The 27,322-nt window shown below is 38.4% G+C and overlaps 1 protein-coding gene across 5 annotated transcripts in view; it reads left to right on the top strand.

The window, feature by feature from the left end:
* Positions 1 to 27,322, top strand: part of ITSN2 (intersectin 2) — a 227,453-nt gene that overhangs the window by 127,116 nt on the left and 73,015 nt on the right. For 4 of the 5 annotated variants that reach the window (XM_023732409.1, XM_023732410.1, XM_023732411.1 and 1 more), the window contains exons 13-17: positions 306 to 455; positions 1,628 to 1,768; positions 2,782 to 2,869; positions 13,345 to 13,484; positions 24,284 to 24,420. In XM_023732409.1, the coding sequence (XP_023588177.1) occupies positions 306 to 455; positions 1,628 to 1,768; positions 2,782 to 2,869; positions 13,345 to 13,484; positions 24,284 to 24,420 (656 nt within the window). Of the gene's footprint in view, positions 1 to 305; positions 456 to 1,627; positions 1,769 to 2,781; positions 2,870 to 13,344; positions 13,485 to 14,509; positions 14,591 to 24,283; positions 24,421 to 27,322 lie in introns of all 5 variants that reach the window. The other variant, XM_023732413.1, reaches the window with a different exon arrangement.

The following is a 27,322-nucleotide window of genomic DNA, read 5'->3' as shown; positions in this document are numbered from 1 at the left end:
TGTGTGTCAGAGTAGAACTGTGCTCCACAGGGTTTTCAATGGCTGATTTTTTGGAATTAGATCTCCAGGCCTTTCTTCCCAGGCACCTGTGAGTGGAATTGAACCTCCTACCAAGGTTAACCAAGCTGAGCAGGTTAACTGTTTGCACCACTGAGGGTCTCCATTGATAAACTAGGTATGCCCAGTTACCCTCCAGCACTGAAGCCCACTAAGTGCTGAAAACTCTCTAGCCTTTGTCTTTTTTATCCCATCAGCTTTTGAATGGTGCAAATTTTTTAATTTAAAATTTAACTCATTGTTTTTAGGCAGCAAAACAAGAACTTGAGCGACAACGTCGTTTAGAATGGGAGAGAATTCGTCGACAAGAGCTTCTCAATCAAAGGAATAGAGAACAGGAAGAAATTGTCAGGTTAAACTCCAAAAAGAAGAGTCTTCATCTTGAGTTGGAAGCACTGGTATGGCTAAAGTTTAAGTGACATTTACCTGGAAGAAGTTAGAATTACCTGTTGAAAATGTTGTTTTTAAAATATCTCATAAATAAACTGTGTATATAATTCAGTACTCGTATTTTCATATGTGCTTTTAACAGACTGGCCAGTGTAATTTATTGAAAAAGGATAGGGGCTCAAAATGCTGAGAATTTGGTTGTAGTTTTCAGTTATGATGCTGATTCACCGAGTACTCTTGGGCAAGACGTTTCTCTTATCCATGCTTCTGTTTGGCCATCTGAAAAATAAAGGCTTGCACTAACTCAGTAATTTCATTTTCAAATTGGTCTCTGGAAGATGACCTTTAGAGGGGTAACCAGAAGGTGGGAGAGAGGAAGCCAAGGCAGCAAGACAGCGCTCTCCTCTCCCCCAGCTTCTCTGGGCCCCCAGCTTCTCCCCCACCAACCCCCCATTTCACAGCAGGGAAGTTTGACATTTACCTGCTTTACTTTTACTGGGATTTTATCTAAGATTTGTGTGAGGGGAAAAAAAAGGTTTTTTTGCTAAAAAGAAAAATGATTTAAAACTGCCAACCTAAATTCCTTCCAATTCTTTGAGTCTGTGGTAGTTAGCTAATATTAGCTACTAGACTTATCAGTTTTTACATACCAGATTTCAGAAGGCCAAGTCATTAAAAGATTTTGTTTGAAATACAAAGTGAAAAGACATAAAGGATCGGAATAGGACATAGCATTTTGCTACTACCCTAAAATACCACAGGCCTGACCCCATAGCAAAGTCTTCTCCCAAAGAGTTCTTCACAACTATTGTCGGGTTTTGCAAAAATGCATGTGTAGCGCCCCCAGACACCCTTATAGCTTAGTAATATTATAAATTAATGGCTTCATACGCCTTGTAAATGCTGAATTCAGAAAAATACTCAGTGTGTTATGTTTGTGTTTTCTCAACATATAGGCTTTTGTGCTTTGAGAATGGTTGTGTTTCCTGCCAATAACTGTCTTGAGTTCAACAGACGTAACTAAAATATACTCTGCTTAATTTTAGACATTTATCTCGGACTGAGTACAAATGATCAGTGACATTTTAAAAATGTAACTAAATAAAAATATTATTCTCCTGATACGAACATTTCCTGTTGGCATTTTATATTACCGTATATTTATATGATCTTCCTACAGAACGGCAAACATCAACAGATCTCAGGCCGACTTCAAGATGTCCGACTCAGAAAGCAAACACAGAAAACTGAGCTGGAAGTTCTAGATAAGCAGTGTGACCTGGAAATTATGGAAATCAAGCAACTCCAACAAGAACTTCAGGTTAGTCCTTTGCTGCTGAATGTCCTTAAATGTGTGCAGTTATTAACAACTGCCTAGCAGAGTGCTTTTTCACTCTTGGGGCTTTGAACCCCTTGCATCTCTGATGGACTTCCTTCCTAGAAGGATGCAAATAAACACAATTCTGTATCTAATACCAGGAAACCTACTGACCCCCTAAAACTCTGCTCCAGATATCTGGTAAGGTCTGCTCAATATTAGTACCTAAAGCCAAGTTTATCACTTTGCGTTTTAACCCTTTAATAAAATGTGTATATCCTTATACATTAAAACATGATCATTGCTAATAATTTTAGGAAATTTTGACCTAAAGTTATTCTTTTCAGAATTGTGGTAAGAATGTTGAATATATCCCTCAGGGACCTGATAATTCTGCTCTTTACTTGTGAAATAAGGTCTGGTTTAGTATTATTGCTTGCAGAATAGGGGCTCCGGAAGCATTCTGCATCTCTAGAGTCTCCTTCCCAAATTTCTCTTACTGTATGGATTGGCAGTTAATCAGTCTTCATTTTGTCACAGCAGAATAGACAAAGGCCAAATAACATTTCCTATCTGATTTAAACCTGCTTCCATAGCTATCCCTGCATTTTAGGTCCTCTTTGGGATACTCTCATTTGTTCTAGAGGGTCACGGCCTGCTTAGATATACCATTCAGTGCAGATGGTATAACCAGAGGCACCTCTTAGCCTGTCCCTGCTCTCATCCATCGGCATGCTGAGAAATCGTAAGGCTTCAAGACATGCCCCAGTTACAAAAGCTTTCTTCACCATCTTTTAATTTCAGCCAGTCTTTCATAAATGGATTTATGTGTAAATATTTGTATTTTTAATCATATGTAATTTCATTCTAGTTTATGAATAAGTTGTAAGCCTTTTACAGTTATGTATCATTCCTATGCTAGGTTTCAAGAGTAATTAAGTCATGTTTTTAAGTTTTCAAAGAATTTTGGTAAACATTACAGAATTTAATCAGATACTACTTTTTCTTTTTATAAGGAATACCAAAATAAGCTTATCTGTTTGGTACCTGAGAAGCAATTATTAAATGAAAGAATTAAAAACATGCAGCTTGATAACACTCCTGGTAAGTCTCTAACGTTTGTTTTGCCTCTTTTATTCTTTTCTGAGTGACTCTATCAGTCATATTCTGTTACTTTCAAAAATGGCCTTATTCTGTCATCAGTGACATTTTTTACTTATAAGTTAAAAATGTCAAAATAATATGAAAAATATTATCACAGATGGTACAGTATTTTTAAGTCCATATTTTAGCACAATGGTATAAGTAATAAATCGTGTTATACCTTTCTATTTTGATAATATTTTTATTTATGTTACTCAAATATCAACCAAATGTTAGACTGTCATTAAACAATGTCTAAATTTGGCTCTACCACAAGACTACATGTACATTTTGGCAAAACTGCACTAATTGTAGAGAACCTGTTCCGGAAAAGCCCTTACTGTGGGGCCAAGCCTGTAAGATGCTAGGGTGAGCAGTACAGCACTGGCATGCCTAAGAGAGTGCTGTGCCCCTCCCAGGCCCTTTATATTGTCTAACTCTGTGGTTCGTACAATGAATTTTACCAACTTGGCCCTCTGACATCACTAGAACTAGAACAAAACATTCCAAGATAATTTGTGGGAGTGTAATATTTTCTTGACTCAAGTCCCAGCCAGAAAACTGGAAAAAGAAAATCTCTACATTGAATAGCATACCGGTAACAATGTAACAAACAAAAAGTTTAAAGAAAAGTAAATCTGCAAATGCTGTGTTAGAACTGGCTAATGAAAGTATCCTAAATGTTTCGTATGGAGTATTTGTCAGTCTTTCCATGTGAGGGCTCTTTATTACACTATCGGCTATTTAGGAAGTCCAGTAAATATTGTCCTTCTTTGCTCAAGTTCTGAACAAATTAAAAAATAAGACAAAGGAACAAGGCATATGGGAGACCAAAATTTCACATCATTATTGATAAAGCTGATGTTGGAGAGTATGGTTTATCTGTGAGTACCAGAACTGCCCTGTAAAACTTGGGGTGTGTGAACAAAACAATTCTGAAGGCTTCTCGTGGGTAGCTCAGTCTCAAGAATGTAAGAGATAGGAAGGTACCAGGCTGTGCTTGCCAGGTCCTTATCCTGAGCTCACCAAGTAGTGAAGAGGTGGAAAGAAGCTGGGACTGTTGTGCTAGTTAAGCGTCTTCTCATGGGGAAAGAAAAACCAGAAATAGAAAAGTTTACCCTTGTGAAATTACTATGTTTATCGCCTTCCACCAGTGTGGTCTGTCCATGTCTCTTCTCAAACAGTCTCCCTTGCACCTGCTTCTTCTCTTGGCTGTTCAAAGTATATCAGCCCTGCCGCCCTCCATAGGAATTCCAGGCAGGATGAACCAATCCTCCCAATTTGTGCAGTGGCAGAAAACATATCATCATCCTCATCGCTGTTGTTACTATTTAGATTGAGAGTGGAATGTGGGCTATGTCTTATTGAGGGACCTGATGGAACTACCCTTTCTTTGTGGAATGTTATCCAATTCCGCTGTTATTCTTTTGATATAGTCCAATTCAAAATAGGAAGCTTTTGTTTGGGATTTGAAAAACTCCTTGCATCACTCAGATTCCTTTCTCAGGATTCTCAGCCAAGTGCTAAGCACTATGCTAGGCAGTTTTCATGCATTATTTCCTTTAATCTTTACGACAGCCTTGTGAGGTAGTGGTTGTTATTCCCGTTGTGCAGCCAAGGAAAACTGAGGCTCAGAGAGATTAAATAATTGCCTAAGATGGTACAATGGTAGTACGTAAATTCAAGTCTGTCTCTAATTCAGAACCATGAGGACTCTAAAGCCTACTGTGCTACCACGTTGTCACGTGTATACAGTGCTTATATACATAATTGAATTCAGGGTTAAAACATCCATTATTAGTGATGTTCATTTTGAAGAGTGCTAAAAATGAATAATAATTAATTATTTTACATTGTCTGTCTCCCCAACTAAATTAGACTCTGAACTATTTGAGAATACAACCCATGCCTTATTCTTCCTTATTTACCTGACATTGCACGTAGCACATTGTTTAATGTTTAAATATATATTGAAATACTGGAAAACTATTAGAATTATAAGAGATTTTAGCAAAGTGCCTGAATACAAAGTCAGCATGTAAAAATCTATGGCTTCATATTGTAATCAAACTGGCCAAAACCAAAGATAGAGAATTTTAAGAGTGGCTAGGGATAAACGAAAAGTCATCTGCAAAGGAGAGTCAGTAAGACTAAGCTCGGATTACTCAGCAGAAACCTTGCAGGCAAGAAGGCAATGGGATGACATATGTAAAGCCTTGAAGGAAAAAAATCGCCTGCCAAGAATTATATATCCAGCAAAACTCCCTCTCAAATATGATGGTGAAATTAGGGCATTTCCAGATAAACAGAAGTTTAGAGCATTTCCAAAAACCAAACCAAAGTTACAAGAAATACTAAAGGGAGTCCTACGGTTAGAAAATCAGTAACATTAGATAACAACTGAAGACTGGAACACAAGACAGAACAACCAGATATAAACCCAGATAGGGAAGTCACAAAAATAAAGCTAAAACACTGAAAATAGGGAAACAGAGACATCAATATGTAAAAGATGACAACATTAAAACAAAAAAGAGGGAGTAAATAATGTAGTTATAGATCTTTCATATGGAGAGGAAGTCAAGGCTATACAAAGAAATAAAAGAGGGATTTAAACTTAGAAAAATAGGGGTAAATACTAAGGTAACCACAAAGGAAACTAACAATCCTACACATCAAAATAAAAATGAAGAAAAACATAAAGACTCAGCAAATACAAAATCAACAACAGTGAAAAAGATGAAAAGAAAATGCATAAAGAAAAACGACTTAGCGCAGAAAATTAAGTGGAACAAAGAAACTGTCAACAACACATAAAAAAAGACATCAAAATGACAGCACTAAACTCAGACCTATCAATAATTACGTCAAATATAAATGGGATAAATGCACCAATAAAGGGACAGAGAGGCAGAATGGATTAAAAAAAACACGATCCATCTATATGCTGCCTACAAGAGACACACCTTAGGCTTGAGGACACAAACAAACTAAAACTCAAAGGATGGAAAAAAATATATCAAGCAGACAACAATCAAAAAACAGCAGGAGTGGCAATATTAATCTCTGACAAAATAGTTAAAGCAAAATCCACCACAAAGGATAAGGAAGGACACTATATAATGATTAAAGGGTCACTACGCCAGAAGGACATAACTATAATAAATATTTATGCACCCAATGACAGGGCTCCAAAATACATAAAACAAACTGACAGCACTGAAAAGAGAGATAGACAGCTCCACAGTAATAGTAGGAGACTTCAACACACCACTTTCAGTGAACGACAGAACATCAGAAAGAAGCTCAGTAAAGACACAGAAGATCTAAATGCCACAGTCAACCGACTTGATCTCATAGACATATACAGAACACTCCATCCAACAGCAGCAAGTATACTTTCTTTTCCAATGCACATGCAGCATTCTCCAGAAAAGGCCACATATTAGGCCACAAAGCAAGCCTTAACAGAATCCAGAACAACGAAATATTACAAAGCATCTTTTCTGACCATAAAGCCGTAAAAGTAGAAATCAATAACAGATAAAAACAAGGAAAACAAATCAAATACATAGAAACTGAACAACACCTTGTTCAAAAACTACTGGGTTATACGAGAAATTAAGGACAGAATAAAAAAATTCACAGAATCAAATGAGAATGAAGACACGTCCTACCAGAACCTTTGAGACACAGCAAAAGCAGTGCTCTGGGGTCAGTTTATAGCAATAAATGCACACATCCAAAAAGAAGAAAGCATCAAAATCAAAACATTAACCCTGCAACTCGAACAAGTAGAAAAAGAGCAGCAAGAGAAGCTCTCGGGCATCAGAAGAAAGCAAATAATAAAAATTAGAACAGAATTAAATAGAGAATAGAAAAACAGTTGAAAGAGTTAAGAAGACCAAAAACTGGTTCTTTGAAAAGATCAACAAAATCAATAAACCTTTGGCCAAACTGATGAAAAACAGGAGAGGAAGCAAATAACCTGAATAAGAAATGAGATGGGTGATATCACAACAGACCCAACTGAAATTAAAAGTATCATAACAGAATACTATGAAAAATTGTACTCCAACAAATTTGAAAACCTAGAGGAAATGGACAAATTTCTAGAAACACGCTGCCTACCTAAACTAACACAAACAGAGGTAGAACAACTAAATAAACCTGTAACAAAAGAAAATATTGAAAAAGTAATTTAAAAACTCCCAACAAAAAAAAAGTTCTGGCCCTGATGGCTTCACTGGAGAATTGTACCAAATTTTCAGACAAGAGTTAACACCACTACTTCTAAGGTATTTTAGAGTATAGAACAGGATGGAATATTCCCAAACTCATTCTATGAAGCCAGCATAACGCTGATACCAAAACCAGGTAAAAAGACCACAAAAAAAGAATATTACAGACCGGTATCCCTCATAGAACAATGAAAACAGAATAGAGAGTCTAGCAACAGCCTTGTATATAAATGGCTATTTAGGGTAAGATAAACTTGGCAGTTAGCATCAGTGGGAAAAGCATGAGCTTTCAGTAAGTTTCTGTTAAAATTTAAAGTGTACGTATCCTCTTACAGAGCAATTTTCACCTCCTAACCTGTTTTGAGTCAAGTCTGTTCTGACTCATAGTGACCTTATACAGTACTCATAAAATACTTGCACGTGTGCATTAAAATGGATGTGCAAGGATATTTATTGCAGCATTTTTATGTAATGGTAGAGAATTAGAAACAACGTAAACGTAGTCAGAAAGAGAATGGTGACATAAAGTGTGGGAATAGCCATAATGTAGACTCCTGTGGAGCAGTTTTGAAGAATGAGCTAGGTCTGTATGTCCTGATTGATAAGATGTGTTGTTAAGTTTAAAACAAGCTACAAAGCGGTATAGACAGTATGATCCCATTAAAACCCCATGGAAATAAAAGTTAAATATATACATATTTAAATATAAATGCATAAGGGGAATAGACTTGGGGATAAAGTGAAGGAGGACTTTTTTTTTTAACCTTGCATGCTTACATATTTAAATTTTGTATTTTTAAAAACATAATAAAGTTTAAATATATATATTTATATAGGTAATAATATTGCTATTTTAATTTAGTATAATCTGTATCGTATATTTCCATTTAGTTTGTCCTTCTCTGAGTAAATATGTAAGAAAACATAAAAGGAAGGCTTTGGTTTTTTTCTTTTTAGTTCTTTTCTTTTCCTAATTTTATTGTGCTTTAGGTGAAAGTGTACAGCTTAAGTTAGATTCTCATTCAAAAACACACATATTGGTTGCAATCCCTGCAATGTAACAGCACACTCCCCCTTTCCACCCCTGATTCCATATATCCTTCAGTCCTGTTTTCCTGTTCCTTCCTGCCTTCTCGTCTTGCTTTTGGGCAGAATTTGCCCATATGGTCTCATATATTTGATCAAACTAAGAAGCGCATTCCTCATGTGTGTTATGTTTTATAGGCCTGTCTAATCTTTGTCTGGAAAGTGGACTTTGGGAATGGTTTCAGTTCTGAAACTTTTCTCCTGCTCTGTCAGGGACTCTCTGTTATGTTCCCTGTCAGGGCAGTCATTTGTGGTAGCCAGGCACTATCTAGTTCTTCTGGTCTCAGGCTGATGAAGTCTCTGGTTTATGTGGCTCTTTCTGTCTCTTGGGCTAATACTTTCCTTGTGTCTTCGGTGTTCTTCGTTCTGCTTTACTCTAGGTGTTTGGGACCAATTGCTACATCTTAGATGGCCGCTTGCAAGCTTTTAAGACCCCAGATGCCACTCACCAAAGTAGGATGCAGAACATTTTCTTAATAAGCTTTGTTATGCCCGTTGACCTAGATGTCCCCTGAAAGCATGGTCCCCAGACCCCTACCCCAGCTACTCTGTCCCTCAAAGTGTTTGATTGTATTCAGGAAGCTTCGTAGCTTTGGTTTAGTCCAGTTGTGCTGACTTCCCCTGTAGTGTGTGTTGTCCTTCACTTCACCTAAGATAATTCTTATCTACTATCTAGTTAGTAAATAACCCTCACCCTCCCTCCCCACCCTCGTAACTATCAAAGAATGTTTTCTTCTGTGTTTAAACCTTTTCTTGAGTTCTTGTAATAGTGGTCTTATACAATATTTGTCCTTTTGTGACTGACTAAATTCACTCAGCATAATGACCTCCAGATTCCTCCATGTTATAAGATGTTTCACGGTTTCATCGTTGTTCTTTTATCGTTGCATAGTATTCCATTGTATAGATATACCATAATTTGTTTATCCATTTGTCCATTGATGGGCACCTAGGTTATTTCCATCTTTTTGCTATTGTGAATAGTGCTGCATTGAACATGGGTGTGCATATGTCTATTCATGTGACGGCTCTTATTTCTCTAGGATATATTCCTAGGAGTAAGATCACTGGATCATATGGTATTTCTATTTCTAGCTTTTTAAGGAGGCACCATATTGTTCTCCATAGTATATTATTTTATATTCCCACCAGCAGTGCATAAGAGTTCCAATCTCCCTGCAACCTCTCCAACATTTATTATTTTTTGTTTTTTTGATTAGTGCCAGTATTGTCGAGGTGAGATGGTATCTCATTGTGTTTTGATTTGCGTTTCTCCAATGGCTAATGAACGTGAGCATTTCCTCATGTCTGTTAGCCACCTGAATGTCTTCTTTTGTGAAGTGTCTGTCCATATCCTTTGCCCATTTTTTAGTTTTTAACTTACTCTTTGGATTACCTGGAAATTTACTCTTGAAGCAGTCTTTTATTGATATTGCCTTGCTCTCCATTTTAAAGTTCTATACCTGTACCATTTATTCCTTCTTTTATTGTTTTGACATTGTCATCGTTTACAGATTGAGATCCCTGTTTCCGTGTTTTAAGTCTGTTAGCTTTGTATTATTATTGAGAGTTCTTTACTTAGGTTGGTATCTCGCTGATGCTGTCCTGTGTCCTACACTCTGGTTGTTGTCTCATGTTGTTGGTTCTCTCACTGAAGGACTTCCTTTAATATTTCTTGTAAGTTTGGTTTGGTTTTTATGAATTCCCTTAATTTCTGTTTATCTGGGAATGTCCTAATTTTGCCATCATATTTGAGGAAGAGTTTTGTGTGGGATATATTATTCTCGGTTGGCAGTTTTTTTTCTTTCAAGTTGTTATATATGTCTTCCCATTACCTTCTTGCCTGCATACTTACTGCTTAGTAATCAGAGTTTAGCCTTACTGGTTCTCCTTTGTAGGCAACTTTTTGTTTTTCCCTAGCCACTCTCAGGTTTCTTTCTTTGTCTTTGTTTTTGACAAGTTTGATTATGATATACCTTGGTGACTTTCTTTGGGATGTATCATATATGGGGTTCGTTGAGCTTGGGTGGATTCTTCTCGTCTTTCATATTAGCTTAGTTTTCTACCAAAAAAATCTTCAACAATTCTCTGTGTTTTCTACTACCCCCTGCCTCGCCGCATTCCAGAGCTCCAATCACATGTTAAGTTTTTCCTCTTGATAGTGTCCCACTGATTCTTAGGCTTTCCTCATTTTTTTAAATTCTTTTTTCTGATTTTTCCTCAAACAAATTGGTGTCAAGGAATTTATCTTCAGTCTCAGTAATTCTGTCTTCCATTGTCTCAGTTCTGTTCCTATGTCCTTCTGTTGAATTCTCTAATTCTGAAATTTTGTTGTTAATCTTTTGGATTTCTAGTTGCTGTTTTTGTATGATTTCTAATAGCCTATTTATTCTGTTGTTTTGTTTTTGTATTGTTTTCCTGAATTCTTCTATTGTTTTGTCTGTGTTTTCCCTGAACTCTTTCTTAATCTCTTGGAGAGCTCTGTATGTTAGTCTTTTGAATTCTTTATCAGGTAGTTCCATTGCCTTATCTTCCTCCAAAAGGTTTTCTGGGTCTTTATTTTGCTCGTTTGCTGGAACCATCTTATGTGATTTGATATTGACTATTGTCGCCAAGGCATCAAGAAATTTTTATATTTATTTATTTATTGTATGTTTGTTTACTGCATCCTGAATTTTAGTTTAGTTTTGTTTTGATATATCCGTGTAGGCTGGGCATGTGTGCTAATCTGGTCACTGATCTTGCCACATTGGTGGACTAAGCAGCTACTAGGTATATGAGCATGGGTCCCTGCTTGATGTTCTTGTGGGGCTACTGAGGATGTAGGTGATGTTTTGGTGAGGTGATGTATCTGTCCTGCTGGTCACCAGGCACTTGGTGCAGGGAGTGTTTTCCTGGTCATTGGGTTGGGTGTTGTGTGTGTGCTCCTCCACTTGCCAAATGGTTGAGGCAAAGGTACCTGGGTCATCAGTCACCAAGTGTGTGGTGCAGAGACTCTCACTTACAGTCCTGTGGGCAGGGCTGCATCGGGGTGTTCGGAGCAGGCACAAGTCTCCAGTTACAGTGGGGTGCAATGCAGGGGGTGACACAGGGTTGTCAGCTGCCCATGGGTGCCTGGTTGGAGGGTACGTCCCTGTCCTCTAGAGTGCATTGTAGGGGGTTTGTGCAGCCAGTCCTTGGGTGCCCAGTGGCATTGGCTGGAAGTATTAGGGGGCCACTGGTCCTCAGGCCCCTGCTTGGATGGCTGGATGGAGTGGGTGGTACCGTGAGCCCTCAGGTGGTTGAGCTGCCTTCTTAGGGTATGGGGCACTGGTGGATGCCACTGGCCTGCAGCTCCCACTTGGCTGCTGCAGGTGAAGTAGGCTTCAGGCGGGAACCCTGCCCACCTTGTCCCAATATGGCCGTGCTGTGCCAGCTCGACCAGCAAGGCGCTGGTGCAGGTGATCGGGGGAGATGTAGTGCACTGCAAGTCTGTGGCCCCCTGTTGCCAGTGGCTGGGCAAAGGGACACACACCTCAGACCGAGCTGAGAGCTTCCAGCTTAGGGGATGGGCGGTGTGGAATGCGACAGGTCTGTAGCTCCTTTTTGGCTGCTGCAGGTGAAGTAGGCTTCAGCTGGGAACACTGCACACCTTGTCCCAGTGTGAAAGTGCTGTGCTGGCTCAGCCAGTAAGGCACTATTCCAGGTGATCAGAGGGTATGGTGGGTGCTGCAAGTCTGGGGGCGAGGTGGTGTCAAATGCCACAGGTCTTCAGCTCCTGCTTGACTGCTGCAGGTGAAGTGGGTTTCAGCTACGAACACTGCCTACCTTGTCCCAATGTGGATGTGCTGTGCTGCCTTGGCCGACAAGGTGGTTGCATGGGTGATCAGAGGACATGGAGGGTGCTGCAAGCCCATGGATCCCCTGCACCAGTGGCTGGGTGAAGGGGCAGTCACCTATGGACTGGGGCCGTGAGTTCCCAGTAGAAGGGGCATGGCAGTGTCGAATGCCCTGGACTGGTGTCAGAACAGGGAGAAGGACGAGTGAGGTCGAGGGAGTGCTCCTAAGCCTGTGGAACACTGGGTTGGGTGCATACACTTAACTTTCACAGGTCTGCTATCACTCCATGTTGACTCTGGAGGTGTGTGCAGAGTCGCTTCTGCTTAGCTGTACCAGGAGGGGTGGGTTTTGGCTGGGGATGCTGCTGCTTGCCTCAGTGTGTCCACACTGTGCAGGTTCCCCTAGCAAGACTCCTGTGATCCATAATCCTTTGTTTCTGCTGTTTTTGAATTGTCTTTCCTTCCACCTGTCACTCAGTCTGATCCTTCAGCTTTGTCTTTGATGCTTAGGGTTCCTAGATTGTCATATATATCCGATTAACTTATTTTTTCAGGTCTTTGTTATAAGAGGGACAACACGAAGCATGTAACTATTCTGCCATCATGGTCCACCTCCGCCCTCTGTTTTTTTACCTCCTAAACTAATTATTGCAAAACAATCCAGATAGTTGTATTTATTGAGACTTTGCTGTGAATATTTCCCTGTATTTGGGAACTCTGCGAATAAATAAACTATTATAACAATAAAAAACCCAAACCCATTGTGATTGAGTCAGTTTGACTCATAGTGACCCTATAGGACCAAGTAGAACTGTTCCGTAGGGTTTCCAGTGCTGTAATCTCTATGGAAGCAGACTGTCACATCTTTCTCCCGTGGAGTGACTGGTGGGTTTGAATTGCCAACCATTCAGTTAGCAGCTGAGCACTTAACCACTGTACCATGATGGCTATAACAATAGCTGGTATTAACTGAGTATTTACTGTGGGGCTTCGTATCCATCATCTCATGTTAATGAGGCAGCATTGTGATGCCCATTAAGGATCAGATTGGTGAAGTACCTTTCCCAAAGTGACCTTCAGTTCAAACTCTGGTCTTTTGTGCATAAAACCAATACTTATAACAATTTCCCTATGAATTTCTTTCTAGGGTATCGTCTGCTGGTCCATAGTATGCATGTACAGCCTTTTTCTTTCTCTAGTTATACTTGTTTCACCAGGCAGTACATGGCAATTACTGGTAATCACGTTGGAATGTCTCCCAAATGTGAATTGTCTGATGTTTGTATTTCAGATTCAGGGATCAGTTTACTTCATAAAAAATCATTAGAAAAGGAAGAATTATGCCAAAGACTTAAAGAACAATTAGATGCTCTTGAAAAAGAAACTGCATCTAAACTATCAGAAATGGACTCATTTAACAATCAACTAAAGGTATTTATCTCCAATTATATTCATTTTTAGTTAGCTACCCAGTCTTCCTTGTTTTGATTTAATAGAATGAATAACTGAAGGCTTTTATTGTTGTAAGTAGGACATTTTCATAAATTATTTTACATTTTGAGCTATACCAGAATTTGCAAGATTGTTTTTTATGTTCTTTGTAGATATTACAGATGTTGTATTATATAGCTAAACGTACTATTTTCCAGTTTCCAGTATTTGATGATTGTGTGTTGTTTTTATTAGAATCTATACATTTCAAGAAGAATTTGCCTTTGTCAGTATTACAGAACTGATCTTTGCCAGCATGATCTTAGCCAACATTCTGAAATGGGAAATACGGACAATTTAAAACAGTTGAGGTGGTAGAGGCTGATTTTAACATACTAAATTCTTTTTATAGTTGTTTCTTTGTTACAGTTTAATTAACCTTTGTGAAATAATGCAATAATCAGTGAAAACCAGAGCATAATTGGCACTATAAATTTTTGCATGAGAAGTAAGTTCATGATGCATTGTTTGCTGCTGTGGCAGAGCAGATGTCTGAAACATACAATGTTCTTGTAGATTTGTCACTCTGTGCAGTATTAGTTATATATTTAAGCCATACTTAATGAAAGAAGATAATAAAAGCTAAAAACCATAGCACATAATTCAAATTTGGGAATAGTGTCAGTTATTCTTTTGCTGAGTATATTCAGTGAAAAAGTATTACATAGCTTTTCAGGTAGCTATCTTTTATCTTACTGATTTATTTAGACTAATATTAACAACAACTATAGAATAAATAGCATGATAAAAGAGACCCTGGTGTCTTCATTGAAGGAGGATAAATTTGAGATGAATAATGTTAATAATATGTTTTACAAGCATATAGTCTGTACAAAAATAATTTAAAGAAAAAACAAATCATTTGTCATTGATGACAAAAAAGCCAGCCAAGTTACCTTTCCTACATTATTTTTTTTAAAATCTGTGCATAGTTTAATTGGCTTTTTATCTGCCTTATCTTACAGTGTGGGAATATGGATGACTCTGTTCTTCAGTGCCTTTTGTCTCTGCTAAGCTGTCTCAACAACCTCTTCCTCTTACTTAAGGTTATTTTCTAATATCTAGCTCCTTTTTTTTTTTTTTTTTTAGTTACTTTACCATTTTCTTTCTTTCTTTTTTGTTTTGTTTACCTAGACTATTCTTTGCATTTATCTGAATATCTTTGACTGAAATAACATATACAATGTAGACCTTTTTTCTTTCTGCTTGCTTGAATACCCTTCTGCTGTCTAACTGCCTGTTTGAGTCTAATGCCAGAAATTAGTAAGGTTGCCCAAAGTAACCTTCCTCATGGGCCCAGGACACTTGGAAATATTAACTGGTTCCCTTACAACCTCTCTGTGAGTTGGGTTAACAAATAGGATGATCACTAATTCAATTCAAAGGAAAGCTAAGGGGAAGTGAGAGTAAGTCATTTACCCATATCACTGAAAATCATTATTTAAAATAAAATTTAGACTTTCTGAAATCTAGGATAAAGTTATGTCAGATATATACCATGCTGTTCCTAATGCTGCTGTAAGAAAATTCTTGCAGAATTAAATAATGTAGGAACAGCTTTAGTTGGATCTAGTTACTGGGCCTCCATTTAGAGAAACTTGCACTTTAGATACAAAAAATGTATAAATCGTGTATATAAATAAATAGCTAATATACGGAGTATTTAAAGTAGTGAATTCTTATTTCAATATTTTAAAGATACTTTATACTAACCATTTGCTGACCCTGGTAGATTTTAAGTGTACATTCTACTTGGTGCTAAACCTGATGGCAGGAGGGCAGTTGCGTACACGCACCACAGTGAAGACAGGGACATGATAAGGAGAGCTCATTTGTTGCCTAAGCAAAGGTAGAGCAAATTGGAAAGAAGGATAGCAGCAGGATTCCCAAATTTCAGCTTTCATAGTTAGTGACATGAATGGCCAGGTTATCTGGTCTTAGAACTTGTACTACAGATTGTTCAGAAACTCAGATTTCTTCACCTGTAAAATTAGATTTGATGATTTGTGGACTGTACTAGCTCACATAAGTCCAATTCTTTTCAGTTAGCATTTGATTCTCCGCAGGCCAGCAGATTATCCTTGTCTCTTGTTTTACTTTCTTCCTTCTGCTTCCTGCCTTCTAGCCTTTCACTGCTTATTGATACTTTCATCAGAGGCAATTTAGGAAACTAAAGGGGGATGAAACGTACACTGCCAGAGTGGCCAGGAGACTGTGTTGTCACAGAAAGGAAAGGAGGCCTTCTGTGGTCATTACTATAAAATGACACAGATAGCTTAATTAACATAGTACTGAAAACTATGCTTTGAATTTGACCTTTGGAGACTTTGCTAAAAGTGCCATTTCGGTTGAGTGATGAGCAGAAGCCGATCACAGTGTATCAGGAATGAATGTGCGTTAAGGAAGTGGCTAAGTGAGTATCAACAACTCTTAGGAGAGTGAGAAGAGAGTATGGAGTCAGAGGAAAACTTTCTTTTAGTTTAAGAAACACTTTAAAGAGACATCAAAGAGGGAAGAGGTGGAGAGAGATTTTTTGATTGATTAATTATATAGGAGAGAGAGAGAGAGAATTGATAGAGTGAAGACCCCAGGGAAGCAAATTGAGATAGATTCCAGAGCGTAGGTTTAAGAATTAAATGAAAAGGGTACATTCTTCCAGTGTAACATATGGGGAGAAGATGGATGTGGATATGGTTAAATTTGTTGGTGGAAAGCAGAAAGTTGACAACTTCAAGACTTATAATCAGAAGTAAGTTGGACCGTTAGAAGGAATCCTCTAGGGTAGTGGAGGACGTGGAGTAACCTCATTCTAGACCAGAAGATGGGTGCAGATCCAGGAAGTTTTACTGATTTAGAGTTGGAAGGATAAGGGGTTCCAGTCTAATAGCTTAATGAGGCAAGGCTCTTAGCTGTTAATGAGAAGAATAAATAGAAGATTAGGAAGTTTGAGGAGAGAGGCTTAGGCATAAAATAAAGATTTCAGAGGGTGAGAACAAGTTTAGTAAAGCTTAGTAAAACACTGCTCATGTACTGAGCAGTGTTGAATGCCTATTTGAAGTTGGAGGGCATGAACTTAAGTTGAAAACAGCATGTCTAATTGTATGATTTTTATCCACTAATGTTCAGCTGCTTAGATGTAAGCACAGAGAAGGCTGATGAAATAGGTTCATACTTGTTTGGTGTTTTAACAGCTATGGACAAAGAGGGAGGGATAAGGAAGTTATGTACTTTGATGAAAGAATCATGATTAAGATGAATGCCGACATGAAGGGATTTGAGGAAAGGAAGGGTGCTGATGGAAAAAAGAATGATGGGGTTAACAGAGGGAGGTCTCAACAAGGTTAAAAAACCTGTTGAAATGGAGGTACCAGGTATAAAAAAAAAGGTTGAAAGGTAAGAAAATATGTTCAAAGAATGGGATATTTGATCAATGATAGTTTTGTTTCTGATGATTATAAGATCCCAGGTGTAGTAATGGGAATGATGGATTAAGTGGAGTAAAAATGGTCATTGGTGAGGAGAGCAACCTGAGGTTTGGTTTTGATTGGGCCATCTCTGTGGATATCAGAGATGTGGAAAATAGTGAGTATGAATGAATGCAGCTCAGTGGCTAGGAGATCTCTAGATAACAGTAAAAGGTGGGGTGGTGTTATTGCTGCATGTTGGGAGCCTCAGCAAAGAATGGAGTTTGTAGGACTTAGGGAGATTAATGGTCTGGAGATGGAAATAAAGAGCAGAGAAAATAGTAAAATTATCCTCTGACCCTGATGTAAGTGGAGTGTTTAATGATAAACTGAGGAAGAACTGGAGAAAGAGCAGTGTCCTGAAGGATCAGCCAAGAAGGCAGGGAGGTAAGAAGGAATTTCCATTCAGAGAAGAGTTTGAGGATATGTGCGAGTTTCCGGATCACAAAGAGGGAATTCTAGGATAATGGAGGGGTTTGAAGAGAGGAGGAGGAGCCTTTAGGTCAGATGAGGGGAATAAACAACACTATAGGAGTAAGAATTCAAGTGATAAAGGATGACAAGAAAGGCTAGGCCTGTTGGCAGGTGAGATGGAATTGGTCCTGATGGTCTTGGAGGAGGGCAGGCAGTGAATTCTAATGCTGTGGTCCTTGGGGACTTCAGAGCATCTGGGACAATCACACGTTTAGTCTACTTGTGGTGACTACAGCAGTATACTATTTAAAATTATCTTGGAAAGTTATGTTTTATGGGACCCTATAATATAGATGTACAGGAGTGATGATAATTTTTGCGCTTTTGGTCAAGTTACAGCAAAATAAATAGCAAAACTAGTGGGTTCAGAGATGAGACATTTGACAAACCATTATTCTGTTAAGAAAATTCGTACATTATCCTGTCTTTAGCAGCGAAGGACAATGGAAAAAGTACTGGCCTGGGGATCCGAATATTAGTCCTACTTATGCCACTTACTAGCTGTGTAACTATCGTTTAACCTCCAAATTTTGGTTTCTTCATGTACAAAATGAAGCCAATAATATCTGCTCTGCCTTCTTTGCAGAGTTCTATGATGATCAGATGAGACGGAATGTATATGAACATGCTTTGTGAACTGTTACATGTCATACAAATATTTTTTGTTGTTCTAATTAGGGAGGGGGTTGTTCTGACTCTCCAAAATACTTTTAGTGTGTTGGAAAGTCACCACTGTTGACTTCTGGATAATGATTGGGAAAGTGCTTTTCCTTTAAGGAAAAGTAGAGTCTGTCATCACCAGAATTGTGGCTTACTCTAGTGGACTGTGTTATTATCATATACTCCCAGGGTTCTGCGATAACATAGTGATACCTCTCCAAGTGCAAGGTGAGATATTGACTTACACAAATGACAGTAAGGGCTAGCTAATTTGGGGACTGGGGTCCCTGGGTGGTGCAGACGGTTAACACACTTGGCTACTAACCAAAAGATTGGATGTTCAAGTCTACCTAGAGGCACCTTGAAAGAAAGGCCTGGTGATCTGCTTCTGAAAATCAGCCATTGAAAATCCTGTGGAGCACAGTTCTAGTCTCACTAATGGGGTACCCATGAGTTGGAATCTGAGTCGGCAACAGGTTTAATGCCAGTTTTTACTAAGAGATTTACCTAACATTCAAGGAACAAGTCATTCTTTCTTACACAACTCCTCTAAAATATAGAAAAAGAGGGAATATGCCCCAACTTATCATATGAAGCTATCATAACCATGATATCAAAACCTGAGACTAGTATGAGAAAGGATAGTATAGGCCAATTTAACATAGAGGCAGTAATTCTAAACAAAATGTTAAAAAGCCAAATGCAGAAATACATAAAAAGGATAATCCATCATGACCAAATATGCTCATCCCATTGGATGCAGAAAAGGTATTTGATAAATTTAACATCCATTCATGATTAAAAAAAGAAAGAACTAGAAATAGAAGATAACTTCCTTAACCTGAAAAAGATGGTATCCACACTGAAAACATTTTCCTTTAAGATGAAGAACAAGACAGGATTGTATGCTCTCTCCATATCTATCCAGCCTTGTACTGGAGGCCCTCACCAGCACAGTAAGGCAAGAAAAATAATCAGAACTCTAGGGATGGTGCCCAGGATTCTATTTTGAAAAAACTCCACAGATGATTCTGTCATTCCATTAAGATTAAGAAAAACTGTGTATGAGTGCTAATTGATTTACTTTTTCTTAGTCAACTTGTATATTTAACCAGGACCTTCTGGAAGCAGTGTCTTAACCCAAAAGAGTGAGTTTAATGATGGGTAGGGGAAATGTTTTTGGCAAGCCTGTGGTGCTCCTCAGACCTTGTTAATCTGCATGGACTATGGCTTATGCATTTGCATTCACCCTATAAAATACTTATTAAATATCTACACTGTACCAGGTTCTGTCTTAGCTGGGGATACCTTGATGAGAGATACATCTGGGAATACTTTCTTCTCTTATCAGGAAACAATCATATAATCAGAAAATACTGATTACGGTAGAGAAATGCACAGAATGCATTGTAAGCACAAGTAAACTCATTAACTCACACACTGGAAGAATGGGGCTAGTAAAGGAGGACTTGAAGCAGTATCTTAAGAGTATCTTTAGCAATTGAAGAACTGACCATACAGCCAAGACAAGTTGCAGGATATTACTTTGGCTCCTATTAGGCTTCCTACTTTCCTCGTTTATGGCTTCAGCCAATAATAGCTACTATTTTGAGCATTTTACACGTATTAACTCATTGAATCCTCACAATAACCCTGTGAGGTATGTACCATTATCCACCCTCCATTACACGTGAGGAAATGAAAAGTAAGTTCCCCAGGTTACACAGCTTCTCATTGGCTGACCTTGATTCAAGTCTTGGGGGTCTTTTTCCTGACCTATTGCTAAACCACAGTGCCTCTCCATAGATTGTAACTACTATATTCTTCTGCTTTTCAATAGAATATAGAGAAAGATGCAACAAAGAAACAAAGTAAACCATAGAAGCTAAGAGCTGTGAAACATTTGCTATGAATCCAGTGTTTTTATTATTATTGGCTTAATTTGCAAGTATTTAGCAGAAACATCTTGGGCATAATCTCGGTAGAATGCACAGATCAGATCTATCATTTCAATCAAGTAAAAAGGTTCACCTATAAACCATTTTATTTCTGAAAAGAAACAAGAGTGGTTTTGCTTTGGTTTGGAGTTTTGTTATTGTGTGTAGGTGGATGCCAATAACATTTTTTTCCAAAACCTTCTATCCTTTGCCGTGAAGCCTCTTCTGATTAAGTTGTGTATGTGTTTTGTTTTGTTTCCTTATCCTTATATACTCCTTTTTATACTTTCTTGTTCAGGATTCTGTAGATTCCAAGTAAAAGAAACCCGGTTCAGAATAGTTAAGCTAAAGAAGGTGGTTGTTGGAAGAGTACCAGGGCCACTAACTGGATCAGTAGAAGAGCTGCTAAACAGGGACAATTCCTAGGACACTGAGGAGTGAAATTGAAGACTCAGTTCCCATAGGATCCTCTCCCCACCTCTACCTGTAATCTTCTCTTTTTCTGTGTTGACTTCATTCCTACCACTGATGGCTTCACGTGCTAGTGGGTAGCTCCAGGTTTATGTTACCCCAGTTTAATAATCTCAAAGAAAGAAAACACTTCTTTCTCCCTTCTTCCCTATATCTAAATCCCAAGAGAGGAGTCTGCCCAGCTTAGATCATATCTATGTCCTTTGGACCAATCATTCTGGCCAGGGAGGTGAGATTAAATGACCACTCCTGGGTGGGGGTGGGAGGAGCTCTGAGTTTGGCAGACCCATCAAAACCACTACAAGCATACTTTGGAGATATATATTGCCGGTTAGGTTCCAGACCACTGCAATAAAGCGAGTATCACAGTAAAGTGAGTCACACAAATCTTTTGGTTTCCTAGTGCTTATAAAAGTTATATTTACACTATACTGTAGTCTTTTAGGAGCCCTGGTGGTGCAGTGGTTAAGAGCTCGGCTGCTAACCAAAAGGTCAGCAGTTGAAATCCATCAGCCTTTCCTTGAAAACCCTATGGGGCAGTAGTGTTCTGTCCTGTAGGGTCGCTATGAGTCAGAACCGACTAGACGGTAACAGATTTGTTTTTTGTTTTTTGTTTTTGTTTTTTTTTGTAGTCTATTAAGTGTGCAGTAGCATTATCTAAAAACACAATGTATATACCTTAATTAAAAAATACTTTATTGCTAAAAAATGCTAACCATCATCTGAGCCTTCAGCAAATTATAATCTTTTTGCTGGTGGAGGGTCTTGCCTGGGTGTTTGATGGCTGCTGACTGATCAGGGTGGTGGTTGCTGGAGGTCGGGGTGGCTGGCAGTTTCTTAAAATAAGACAGCAATTAAGTTTATTGCATTGATTGACTCTTCCTTTCATGAAAGATTTCTCTGTAGCATGTGGTGCTGTTTAATAGCATTTTGCCCACAGTAGAACTTTCAAAATTGTAGCCCATCCTCTCAAACCCTGCCACTGCTTTATCAACTAAGTTGATGTAGTGTGCTAAATCCTTTGTTGTCATTTCAACAATGTTCACAGCATCTTCACCAGGAGTAGATTCCATCTCAAGAAACCACTTTCTTTGCTCGTCCATAAGAAACAACTTCGCATCTGCTAAAGCTTTATCATGAGATTGCAGCAATTGAGTCACATCTTTAGGCTCCACTTCTAATTCTAGTTCTCATGCTCTTTCCACCACATCTGCAGTTACTTCTTCCACTGAAGTCTTGAACCCCTCAAAGTCATCCATGAGGGTTGGAATCACCTTCTTCCAAACTCCTGTTAATGCTGATATTTTGACCTCCTCCCATGAATCATGAATGTTCTTAATGGCATCTAGAATGGTGAATCCTTTCCAGAAGGTTTTCAATTTACTTTGCCCAGATCCATCAGAGGAGTCACTATCTATGGCAGCTTTAGCCTTATGAAATGTATTTCTTAAATAAGACTTGAAAGTTGAAATTATTCCTTGATCCATGGGCTGCAGAATGCATGTTGTGTTTGCAGGTATGAAAACATTAGTTTCCTTTTACAACTCCTTCAGAGCTCTTGGGTGACCAGGTGCATTGTCAGTGAGCAGTGATATTTTGAAAGGAATCTTTTTTTCTGAGCAGTAGGTCTCGACAGTGGGCTTAAAATATTCAGTAAACCATGTTGTAAACAGATACACTGCCATCCAGGTTTTGGTGTTCCATTTATAGAGCACAGGCAGAGTAGATTTAGCATAATTCTTGAGGGCTCTAGGATTTTTGGAATGGTAAGTGAGCATTGGCTTCAATTTAAAGTCACCAGCTGCATTAGCCCCTAACAAGAAAATCAGCCTGTACTTTGAAGCTTTGAAGCCAGGCAGTGACTTCTCCTCTCTAGCTATGAAAGTCCGAGATAGCATCTTCTTCCAGTATAAGGCGTTTTCTGTCTACATTGAAAATCTGTTGTTTAGTGTAGCTACTTTCATCAATTGTCTTAGCTAGATCTTCTGGATAACTTACTACAGCTTCTACGTCAGCACTTGTTGCTTCACCTTGCACTTTTATATTATGGAGACAGCTTCTTTCTTTCTAAACCTCATGAACCAACCTCTGCTAGCTTCACACTTTTCCTCTGTAGTGTCCTCATCTCTCTCAGCCTTCATAGAATTGAAGAAGGTTAGGGCCTTACCCTGGATTAGGCTTTGGCTTAAGGGAATGTTGTGGCTGGTTTGATCTTCTATCAGGACCACTAAAACTTTCTCCGTATCAGCAATAAGGCCGTTTAGTTTTCTTATCATTCGTGTGTTCACTGAAGTAGCACTTTTAATTTCCTTCAAGAACCTTTGCTTTGCATTCACAACTTGGCTGTTGGGCTCAAGAGGCCTAGCTTTCAGCCTGTCTCGGCTTTCAACATGCCTTCCTCACTAAGCTTGATCATTTCTAGCTTTTGATTTAAAGTGATAAATGTTTGACTCTTCCTTTCACTTGAACACTTAGAGGCCATTGTAGGGTTGTTAATTGGCCTAATTTCAATATTGCAGAGTCTGGGGAAGAGGGAGGCCCAAGGAGGGGGAGAGAGAAGGGGGAACTGCTGGTCGATGGAGCAGTCAGAACACACACAACGTCTACTGATTAAATTTGCTGTCTTATATGGACTCAGTTTATGGCACCCCAAAACAATTACAGTAGTTACATCAAAGATTATTGATCACAGATCACCATAACAGATATAATAATAATGAAAAAGTCTGAAATATTGCAAGAAATACCAAAATGTGACAGAGAGACACGAAGTAAAAACATGCTGTTGGAAAAATGGTGCAGCTAGACTTGCTCGATGCAGGGTTGCCACAAACCTTCAATTTGTTAAAAAAAAAAAAAAAAAAAATGTAGTATCTGTGAGTGCAGTGAAGCGAAACACAGTAAAAGGAGGTATGCCTGTGTTCTTATTTAGTGGATGGGGAGAGAGGGAGATCAGTTTCCCAAAGAAAGGAAGGATTCTCAACAGGTAATTTATAAGTGTCTGCTAAGGTGCTTATCAGTAGTTTACATTTTGGCACTTTTTTCTACTTGGAGATTCTAAACTCTTTGAAGGCAAAGACTGTAAACTTGGTAGTTAAGACAGCCTTAGATTGGAACCCTTTGAATCCTTTATTGGTGCTTAGCGCAGAGCTAGACACTCAGTAAGTAATTGTTCAATTTATTTCAGTTCCTGTTCGGAATACTTTTATTATTTTCACTCATTCTAGTCATGACCTTAGGCAGACATAATCTTTTCCATTTTTAGTATTGAACTAAATTATTTAATAATCCTTTTGTGTTTAGTTCAAGTAACTTAGTTAAACTATATATGTCAAAAACATGACTGAACAAAATTCCTCTTTAAATGCTCTAACAAACTAACTTGTTCTCTGATACTTCTAATGGATTGCTTTTTCATTGAAAATGAAGTACCAAATCAAAGAGTTAATTTGTTAAACATATATGTTCCTTAGAAATGAATTGATAAGAAGTAGAATATTTTGACATGTGTTTGTCCTCAGTGGATATATGGCTAAAATTTATTGTACTCAAGTTTTGTTTTTTTATCATCCGGATATTTTAAATTTTTTACATCTTTTTAATTTAGTTTAATTTGCTTTAAGATTTTTATACAAAAAGATTTTTTAGTTTTTTAATGCAAATGCCACATTAGTACATATGACAAAAACATTTAAATCATTTGTGTACACACTTATTTTTATTTTCTCCTTAGGAACTGAGAGAAAGCTACAATACACAGCAGTTAGCCCTTGAACAACTTCATAAGATCAAATGTGACAAATTAAAGGAAATGGAAAGAAAAAGATCAGAGATGATACAGAAAAAAAAACTAGACGATGATGCTGCAAGGTAATATAGCTGATAAATTTATTATTCTATATTGTTATTAGAATTCTGATTCTATTGCGCGTATCTTTAGTTTGGGGGCAGTGGTGGTTCAGTGGTAGAATTCTCGCCTTCCTTACAGGAGACTGGGGTTGGATTCTCAGCCAGTGTACCTGATGTGTAGCCACCACCCATCTGACAGTGGAGGCTTGCATGTTGCTGTGATGCTGAACAGGTTTCAGTGGAGCTTCCAGACTAAAACGGTCTAGGAGGAAAGGCCTCATGATCTACTTCCAAAAATCAGGCAGTGAAAATCCTGTTAATCACAGTGGTCTGATCCATAACTGATCATGGGGTTGGTGCAGGACCTAGTAGCATTCCATTACATTGTGTATGGAGTCACCATGAGTCAGAGGCTAATTCCATGGAAGCTAACAAAAGTCTTTAGTTTGACTATGAAAATTTAGGGGGAATAAAGGATTTTCCTAAGACACTAATTTGATTCTGAGTTTAAAAGTTCAATCCTTCTTCTAGGGACTGAGTTTACAGTACCCAATTGTATGTTCCATTAGTGGAAAAATAAGGATTTTAAAGTCAGACCTGGATTAGAATTCTTGATTTACCTCTTTTTACCTGCGTGACCTTGATTAAGTCCCTTTACCTCTCTGAGCCTCAGTTTCCCCATCTGAAAAATAGAGAGTGTTAATGCCTACCTCATATGTAACTGTGAGAATTAAATAAAATAAAATAGATAAAAAGTCAGGTACAGTGTCTTGCACATAGTAAGCTCTCATTTCCATGTCCCCACAGTAAATCTATTACTGTTTCCTGAAAGATTATAAAAACCAAAGACTGAGTGTAGAATGCCACGCTAATGTAATTCTTTTTGTACCACTTAAACATATATCAGTTGCCTCTGTTTATAGCAGAGAAACATAAGACAGTTATGGTATCTAAATCCTAGAACTATTTTGTGACTTTGCATGACATTTTTCTGTCAGTAAGATCCTTTTTCTACTATATTCCTGTTTCTATTTCTCTAGTGTCAGAAATTAATACAGTCAGTTAACGATGTTAGTGAACCAACATTCCTTTGCCCTAGAGAAGACTAGATGAGTACTTGTCCATGAAAGAGCTAATAGTTCCTGGGGAGGCAAGAAAGAGACATTACTGCAACCCAAACCCACCGCCATCAAGTCAATTCTGACTCATAGCGACCCTATAGTAGACCCTATATGAGTAGAAGTGCCCCATAGGGTTTCCAAGGCTGTAAATCTTTATGGAAGTAGACTGCCACATCTTCCGCGGAGCGGCTGATGGGTTCGAACCGCTGACCTTTTGGTTAGCAGCCAAGCACTTTAACCACTGCGCCACCAAGGCTTCTCATTATAAAGCGGGCCTCTATTCCTAGTAGTTTCAAAATAGCCACTTCCGACACAGTTTTTATTGCCTGGCTGCTATTGGCTGTGATGAAGATACACTCTGGATTACTCCTTGCTCCTAGAGTCTTCAAAATTCTAGTAGGGGATTCAGGCAGTTAAGCCAATACTTGTATACTGTTTACTCCAAGATTCTTACTTTTGTGGCCCTCAACCAGAGATAATAGAATAATACAGAAATAGAGACAGTGAAGTTTTAACTAAGTAAACTTTTATTAGCTACTTACCTTGTGCCACTTAACACCGCTCAAGGGAATGCAGTGCTATGTAAAATAACCCAACTCACCAACTGTAGTTTTTCTTAATGAACTCTTCAAATTTTATTTTCTATGGACACGTGCAAGTATCTTGATACCTCTTCATCACTGCCCACAGTTCCTTTCAGACTAAGAGAGCTTATTAATAATACACATTTTCATTTTACTCATTGTCCTCACATATAGTAGAGAGAAGAAATCAAAGAGAACAGAGCACATGTAGGACCTGATCATTACAGAGCTGGGTCTTCGTACTACCTCTTGGTTTGCTTGACCATTTGCCCAGATGTGTTCCCTTCACGTCGTAAGGTTTTTGTTTTGTGTTGTTTTTGTCCTAAGCTATAGGTAGTAGTCAGGTTTTCACATTGTAGATGTGACCTCTCTGCCCAGCTTCTGAGATATCTGCTGGCCCTCAACCAGTTTCTCATCCACTAACTCTTCCATAAGAATCTTTACCAAAACCCGATTTTATATCCTGTTTAACCTTCTAGTCTTTATCCTGGTAAATATGTGGTGTAACTACTCTGATAAGGTGGTGTCTGTAGTGCTGTGGGATTCAAACGAAGACTAGATTGGGTCATCCTAGGCTTGGAAGGGTGTCAGGGAAACTTCCTGAGAGGAGGTTACCTGAGAAAAGAAATAAAAGTTGAAATTAAGAAAGGGCTACAAGACCCAAAGAAAGGGCTCAAAATACATAAAACAAACTCTTAACAGCACTGAAAAGAGAGATGGACAGCTCCACAATAGTAGTAGGAGACTTCAGCACACCACTTTTGGTGAAGGACAGAACATCCAGAAAGAAGCTCAGCAAAGATACAGAAGAGCTAAATGCTAGTCAGCCAACTTGATGTCATAGACAGATATACATCGAACACTCCACCCAACAGCAGCCAAATATACTTCCTTTTCCAACGCACATGGAACATTTTCCAGAATAGACCGCATTTTAGGCTGTAAAGCAAGCCCTAACAAAATCCAAAGCATCGAAATACTACAAAGTGTCTTTTCCGACCAGAAAGCCATAAAAGTAGAAATCAACAACAGAAAAAGCAAGGGAAAAAAATCAAACACATGGAAACTGAACAACACCTTGATCAAAAACTACTGGGTTATAGAAGAAATTAAGGATGGAATAAAGAAATTCTTAGAATCAAACGAGAATGAAAACACATCCTACCAGAACCTTTGGGACACAGCAAAAGCAGTGCTCAGAGGTCAGTTTATAGCATT

The sequence above is a fragment of the Trichechus manatus genome, unplaced genomic scaffold (genome assembly GCF_000243295.1).
Source record: "Trichechus manatus latirostris isolate Lorelei unplaced genomic scaffold, TriManLat1.0 scaffold00052, whole genome shotgun sequence".
Classification (NCBI taxonomy): domain Eukaryota; kingdom Metazoa; phylum Chordata; class Mammalia; order Sirenia; family Trichechidae; genus Trichechus; species Trichechus manatus.
The sequence above is the reverse complement of the archived record's forward strand: the minus strand, read 5'-3'. Positions and strand labels throughout refer to the sequence as shown.